The following is an 8,222-nucleotide window of genomic DNA, read 5'->3' as shown; positions in this document are numbered from 1 at the left end:
AATAATTAACCAAAAAGAATGTAAATGAAGAATAAAACCTGATGAAGAACAAGAATTTGCTCTTACCAAATATATATAAGAAGAAGAGGTTGCTGGATAAGTGGTTCCTGTAAAGTTAAGGTGAAGTCAGTGCCTAAGAGAAATGAAGTTGAGGCAAACTTCCAAGTAAGCAGATAAAGAAATGTTTTACATATAAACATTGAAAAGCTTGAAGGTTTTACCAGTTAAAGTGGCAAAATGCTGAGGTTATAAACTGGTACCAAGCTGGCCGGCTGTGGTACAGGTATAAGGACTTGATTTCTCTAATCTGAAAAGAGTGAACGAATATAGTCTGTAGATCATGTTCGTCTAAAAACCTCGTAGGACGTAGCAAGCATAGAACAAAAGAATTTCACAAAACGTTCCTGCTAACATGGAAGAATTAGTGGTATATCAAATGCACTAATCTTTGAAAATGTTTAAACAATCTCCAATTTGACATAGGATATAAATGTAAAATCAAAGGAAAGAACATAACCTACAAGTAAAATCATGTCAAAGAACTTATCCTCAACACAAGTCATTCATGTTTAGCAGCTATTAAGTTTAATAAAAATAAAATATATAAACTGTTAAGTTCAATAATGAGTGTCTGGTAAGACAGTTTAAAGTTCTACAAAATCGTCGTTTCACTGGCTACTTCAAAATATGTCAACAAGATTTTAGAAGAATCTATTTCTCCAATGATCAAAGTCCTTCACCTCAACTCATACAAGGGACTAATTGAACTGGATGAACACATGATTAGTTTTAAGGACATGATGCCCTTTTAAGTGGTTTTGGATGCCATAAAAAATTTTCATTCTTCTGGTTATTTAAATTCATTCCAGCCAATATTGTCTCATTCATTAAGTCCCATTAGCAACAAACCACTCACTTTTAAATTTATAGAAGTCTCATAAGAGCGATAAGATTCTTAGCTTCCACCCCGCACGAATGGTTCATTCAGACAGTTCCTTTTGGTGATGTTCCCCTAAAAGTAAAGGCAAAAGCACTGACTAAAATACAGTTCGAGGCGATTAAGGTTGAGGGGACCAAACTTTCGGTTCATCAATACCTAGAGCTAGATATTGTCGAGAAGGTGTGGCAACCCGACATCCTCATGAGATGATCGAGGACGATTGGAAGGCCTCTAACTCCTGCTAGGCAGAGAGGGAGAAAATACTAGTCGTTCGGGCTGCCAAGAAGAAGGCGCGCTCGGCTGTTGCAAAGGCGAAGAAACATCCAATGCCGAAGGATCCTGTTTGAAATATGGGACCTGAAGGTTTGAAAAGTGCAGATCTTGTATACTGGGTTTCTCCTTCTACTATGGCTTTTCCAAGGATTGGGACAAATGATCAGATTTAAGGGTTTTTCCATTCCTTCATCATATGGATCAAGTTGAGTTTCACCCTCCTAAATCAATTATTACTAATTATGACGACAAAGATTTAAAATAGAGAATGCATAGAGTAGCCAAACAAGCTTGAAGTTCCATTGGAAATTAGGGCCTACCACTACTGTAAAGGCCATAATCATAAAATTAAAGATTTCCATCACCTCAAAATCCTACTAGAGAAGCTATGAAAGGTAGACAACTGAAAGAGCTCTGGTCGAGCCATGCTTGAATAAGTAGAAGCAAACCACTAAAAAAAGAGCAAGCTACGTGGAATCCCAGTCATTGGCATAAACACAAAAATAATTGGAAAAGCAAGTAGAAAGGTTGCTTGCTGCACAAACTTATGGTGTGATGAGTTCAATAAGGTTAATCTTACTCAACCTTGTTCCACTTTTCAAAAATATAAAATAATAATTATTAAAAATATAACTTACCTGCACCTCACATAAGAGCTGAACATTAGGCTATCCTTACAAAAAGAAAAAAAATAATAAAAAATAAAAACACTCCACATCACTCTCAAGCCATTTCTCAACAACTCCCTCTCTCCGTATCCCCCATTATCTCACTTTCTCCCTTCTGCTATAACTCATAACCCTCAATGACAAAGAACTTTGGGAATCACACTGGAGCTCCCTAGAGAAGGCATACTGAAGCCTAACAATGAGTGAAAAGCAGGAAGTTGAATCAAAGCACATTGAAAGTAGGCTTTATCGAGCATAGTGTCGTGCGAAGAAGTAGGAAAGCACACTTGCTAAGGAAGGGATTGACTAGTCTAGTGTCAAGTGAATAAGTGAAAGTCACATAAAGCTCGTCGTAGGAGTTATCGTCAAAACCAGTGGCATATGAAAAACAATAAATGTTCACATGGCTCTAAGATTTAAGGCTTCACATCGGAGAAATGGGATTTGATTCAGTGTGATATAAAGTTATATTTTTTCTATTTAGTAGAGTTTAAGTTAATCCTATTTAACTGCTATTGCCAGACTGCCCGACCCCCTCCATCTCCCCTTAACTCTCTTTTACTCGCTCTCTCACCCTTTCTATCACTAACTAAATCTCTTCATTTCTCTCTCTAAATAGAGAATACAAAAAATAGAAGTGAAGAAAAAAGAAGAAAAGGAGAAGGAAAAAAAAGAAAAAAATGAGAGATAAAAGAAAGAAAAGAAAATACAAAAATTTTGCATACTCCAATGCCTTGTACTTACAACATGTTGTGCGCGCAAAAGCACGTCACTCGCCCTAGCATCTAGGTACCCACAAGAAACCATCCTGAAGCAATGGAGTGTTTTTATATTACTTGCATAATTTTCTCATGCAAATGAATACACATACACACCTTTTTCAAGGTATAGAAGAGAAACCCATTTGTGCCTTTTTTGATGTGATGGGAGTAACAGATCTATGTTGCCAAATAGTACTCGCACATATTTTTTTATGCGATGAGAAAATTCTTTTTGCAAACTTTCATGCAGGTACGAACTTAGAGGACATGATTTTTTAAGTGCCACGCATACACACTTTTTTTAGTGTGGTGAGTAAGCCCAAACTCTATATAGAAGCCCTGTTATGTAAAATAGATGCCTGAAGTCTACCAAAATTTCAAGAATGGGACTTGAAACATAAATAATAGAAGTGACTTTATGGATATAAAACACAACTAATATAAAAAGAAACATGAAAAATAATCTTAAATGAACATTTAAAATAATATACAAGTTATAACAAAAGAAATGAAAAAGAATCAAAGCATGATACAAAATGAAAACTAAGATGGAAAGCTATTGAGTGATAGAAGAAGAATTTTTTGTAGAGCCACCTGAGTAAAATAAAAGCCATCCACAAATAAATCATAACTCTTTGAAAATACAAAATAAATCGTAGCTTGCAATAATTACAATTGAAATTGCAAACATACTCTAGAAAGTTGACAACGTGCGATCAATAATAGACTCAAAACCTAGTCATACACTCATCTTGATCATAGCAAATTGAACAATCGCCACAGTAAGACCCCACACCTCTCAAATGGTTGTGCTTTCAAATGGATGAAACTGAAACCTGTTGAAATAAAACGAAAGTAAACAATTGTCGTGCAGCATGGACCAATGTGTTTTTCAAAAAGGCATGCACGACATATCAAATCTCCAAAAACAAAAAAGCCCCGATGTGCACCGGCTAATGGGTTAAATGCTCAAATTGAAAGTTTGAAAGTATGTGTAGACTAGCACAAAATAAACCGAAACTGTCTCACTTCAAAAAAAGTGTGATTATTTGGAAAGAATTGCAAATATATCAAATGTATAAACTCTATTTAGAGAGAGTAAAACTCATATTGGTCATACGGCTGGCATTCTCATGTAGGTCACAAGTTCAACTTTTAACATCACAAGTATTGATGTTGACAAGAGTTGTATTCAAAAAAATGATATTTAAACTCATTCTCAGTTTAACATGCCTATCTTACATAAAGGGCCAATAATTAAATGCTCACCATCAAGATTTACAAAGGTTATTTTGTCATCTATTTACATAGGTCATTCAAGGTCTTAACAAAAAATCATTTCAAAATATAAACTCTTAGGGCCCGTTTGGGGCAGCTTATTTGGTGCGATGGTGTTTTGAAAATACACATGACCCGGTGCGGTGGTGTTTTGAAAATGCACATGACCTGTTTGGGTAAACTGCGTTTTGGCAGCTTATGCATTTTCAAAATGCTGAAAACCGCGTTTTCACGCCACACCTATCTAGGTGCGGTGGCAGCTTTTTGGCGGCAGTTTGTCTTTTCCAAAAAATAAAAATTTATAATAACCACCGCACCTAGCTTATCAACAGATTATTTTTAATCAGCTTATCATCAGATTATTCAATAAGTTGCAGCTGCCCCAAACAGACCCTTAGTGTTGTTACGATCGTAAAAGACAAAAAGGAGTTCAGCCAACAAACCTGATTATTTGCATATAAAGCTAGAGCTGACAAAGCCTATACATGATGAATTTTCAAAATAAATTCAATCAAATGTACATTACAGCTCCAATCCTCTACAGGCAAGCAAATACAGTTGGCAAAGTCCAAAGCAATATGATGAAATCATTCAAACGCATCAATGATGGTTGTATTGATGATAAAATTTTAATCAAATTATTCTAAAAATTAATCTCTCAAATTACAAATGTCAATACTTTGTCACTGCTTGATGATGATTGTGCTGAAATATATTTTAATTAGAGAAAACGTTTATTATTATCATTAAACTCAAATGTAAATTACTTTGGCCTTAAATCCCTATGAAAATATGAAAAAAACAAAAAGAATTATTAAATTTAAAACTTTCAAATAAAAGATACCGTAAAGCTTAATCCAATTATCAATCTATCGCCACAACAATTTTTCAGGATGATAAATTTATTTTAACTTTATCTCATAAAGAGCCAAGTTATTATCAAGTGTACCTCTATAATCCCTCCAAAATTTTATGCTAGTAAAGAAAAGTTACATGTCCACCAACCAAGTGATTTTGTTAGCAAATGACACTATAAAAAAAATTATAATTATGATCGGAGTATTTTAACCAAGAAGTTAGCTACAAAATGATACCATTTAATTATACTCATGACAAAAGATGAAATTGTCAAATGGTTTTGTTAAATCCAAAAATGTCTGTGAATCACACCCAAGACTTAGATAATGAGAGAAGAGTACAAAGGGGAATAAATCGGGTGGTGATTTCTCGATTAGAGTTATATTCACTCAAATGAATTGTAAACAAGGCTGGCAACCTTCTACAATAAATGCTTCTTCTATTTATATAAAATTTAGTACAATAGTAATATCACTTTTTCCCTCATCAAGATAGGATCTACACTCATTATTTTAGATTTTTTATAAGTAACGACTCATCATCTGATTGTTTTTGTCTCAGTCATCTCAGCTCGGTCAACTAATCATGGTCGGCTCAGCTCAGTCGATTATCCTGGTTGATAGAGCTCGATTGGCTCGAATGAACTTGCTGAGCTCAAAGAACTTATTCCTGGCAAGAAATCATTTAGTCTCCGCTAGATGGTTGAAGATGCTTTGTGGAACCAGCCCTTCCCTTGGTTGAGTTATCCTGCGGGATAAGCTTTGTATTGAGATTTTTTTTTTTTTAAGGATTTAGATATCCTCCTAGCGAGCTTCCAAGTGAGGTGCTTGGTTGGTACCGGTCGGACATCCTCATGTCGGTTTTTTACTCAGCTTGCCTTGAATTGCTCGATGGGTCACGTGATCTCCTTGCAGGGGATCTTCCTTCATCATGCTTTCTTGTTTTGAACCGTTGGAACCCAGTGAAACATGCACCGATACCATTTTGAAGTATATGTTTTTGTTCACTGATTCTTTTAGCTCTTAAAAACGATGTTGTGTTAAGAATAAAAAAAAATTAAATGTAAAAAGTAAATCTCATTCAATTATAATCAATGACGTGATGATTGAACTCCCTTGATTTTAGAGCTCATGATTTCTATAAATAGGGTGTGGGCGATGGGACGCTCTCACATGTTTGATTTCGTTCTTTTCTTTGCATAAGTAGATTGCCTCTTGAGCTCTGATTCATTTAGATCATGGACAAACTTACTAGGTCACATGCCGACATAACCACAAAGAACCGGATCAATCAATTTTTAAAAAGTGAAAGGATGGGATTGCCCAAAAGATGAGAGGAGAAAAAAAGTTGTCATGAAGAGGAAGAGGCTCCTGCTTCTGCTGATGGATCAGATGTGGTCATTTGATTCAATCTTACGTGCAACACGGAAGAATGTTCCGATGACTGGCTTGATTCTTGCTCCGACCATTCACCCACCTACTATGGCGCAAAAATTATCCGACCAATCGGGTCACATAAGTAGCTCCCTTGTTCTTCCATCACTTTCATCACTACTCCATGGTGAGCTTATTGTGTCACTTACGGTGTCTGAATTGATTTGATTCCTGGGTATGAGACTTTTGTCTTGAATTTTAGGTTCTAGTTCGAAGTCTTTTTTATTTATGACAATTTATGATGCAAGTGATCCTGCTCTGTTAAATCTAAATGAGGAACGCAGAGCAAGCATTAGGTGAGAGTGGCTGACTCAAGTGAGGATGGGTGGGGTTGATCGCCCTGACAACCCTCCACTACCCCCAAGACATGTGGGGAAGGTGCCGAAAGGATCCTGATGTCTCATCGTTGGTTCATTGTTTTGACGAGATTGAAAGTTTCTTCATTCGTTCAGCCAATATCCAACAGGATGAGGATACACACAAGTTATTGACTTGTATGACGAAGGTGGAGGAGAAGGTGATGACTTATCGTCAATAGCTCTTAGATATGCGAGAGAAGTCTCAAGTCTTTCAAACATATGTTGAATCAGACCGGTTGAATCAATTTAGATCATAGGAAGAATTTTTGTATAGAAGGATACTTACGCTGGGGCATGTCTCGACAGAAGTAGTGTCGAATCCTCTTGTTAGGTACTTTGTTTCCTCGGATTAATTTCAGTGTTTTATTGTAATTTGTATGTTATTTTTGGAATAAAGATATTTTTAAATTAACAAATTTGTGCTGTTTTAATTTCACTAAGTGTCCTTTTACAGAAATGAATTTTTATTTTCAATTTTACCCTCGCAACGGCCGAACTTTATATATATATAGTAGTTGAGATAAAAGGGCATCCCTACTCTCTCGACTTCAGTGTTTCACTCCAATGATAACTCAATGGCGTCTTAATATTCTCCAAGAGATTTTAGGTCGATGTCTATAGATGAGCAGTCACGAATGACTTAATTGGAAGTCGACTCACTGCAAAGAAGTCATGTCATAGATGCAACTATCAGACTTTCACTTGCTAGTGAGGCAGATAGAGCAACCTCACCTTATGGCAAAGACCTTATGTTCTATAAGGACCAGTTCAGATTTGGTCTTCATCTACTATTTTATACTGAGCTACACTTCATTTTCTCCGACTATAGGATCATCCTAGCACGAGTGAAGCCCAACTCCATGCGTCCATTATGACCTTCGCAATGTTCTCTTGACAATGAGGGATTCCTTGGTTAATTGATCTATTCAACTACTTGTTTTTGTTTCAAGTTGATCTGAACATGTTTGTCTACTTTTTGTCGACTAGCAAATTCCAACCGTTGGGGTTGAAGAATAAGGAAAAGTATTGGAAGCAACAGTTCTATTTAGCTTCCACCCCGCACGAATGGTTCATTCAGACAGTTCCTTTTGGTGATGTTCCCCTAAAAGTAAAGGCAAAAGCACTGACTAAAATACAGTTCGAGAAGAGTAAGGTTGAGGGGACCAAACTTTCGGTTCATCAATACCTAGAGCTAGATGTCGAGAAGGTGTGGCGACCCGACATCCTCATGAGATGATCGAGGATGATTGGAAGGCCTCTAACTCCTGCTAGGCAGAGAGGGAGAAAATGCTGGTCGTTCGGGCTACCAAGAAGAAGGCGCGCTCGGGTGTTGCAAAGGCGAAGAAACATCCAATACTGAAGGTGCCTGTTCGAAATATGGGACATGAAGGTTTGAAAAGTGCGGATCTTGTATATTCGGTTTCTCCTTCTACTATGGCTTTTCCAAGGAGGGACAAATGATCAGATTTTAGTTGAATGATCGAGTTGCTAGGAGCATGGGCCAACCAGATATCAAAATGACGGCGATCCCAAAAGGGTTGAGCCATCATAAGAGGGAATGTCTTAATAAGAGGACAGGCGACAGAGCCCGTCAATTCCAATCCAATAACCCTAAGATTCATGCCTTTGTCAGTGAGGGACAAAGCCAGCTG

General features: G+C 36.7%; 1 protein-coding gene across 1 annotated transcript in view; it reads right to left on the bottom strand.

The window, feature by feature from the left end:
- Positions 1-38: 38 nt before the first annotated feature.
- LOC110032265 (rhomboid-like protein 11, chloroplastic) overlaps positions 39-8,222 on the bottom strand; it is a gene marked incomplete at its 3' end in the record, with an annotated part of 37,106 nt that continues 28,922 nt past the window's right edge. Inside the window, exons 3-4 of the mRNA XM_020735838.1 lie at positions 222-307; positions 39-107 (exon numbers count right to left, since the gene is read on the bottom strand). Of these exons, the coding sequence (XP_020591497.1) occupies positions 39-107; positions 222-307 (155 nt within the window). The remainder of the gene's footprint in view (positions 108-221; positions 308-8,222) is intronic.

This window comes from Phalaenopsis equestris, unplaced genomic scaffold, assembly GCF_001263595.1.
Source record: "Phalaenopsis equestris unplaced genomic scaffold, ASM126359v1 Scaffold000902, whole genome shotgun sequence".
NCBI lineage: Eukaryota > Viridiplantae > Streptophyta > Magnoliopsida > Asparagales > Orchidaceae > Phalaenopsis > Phalaenopsis equestris.
This window is presented reverse-complemented; position numbering and strand designations above follow the sequence as displayed.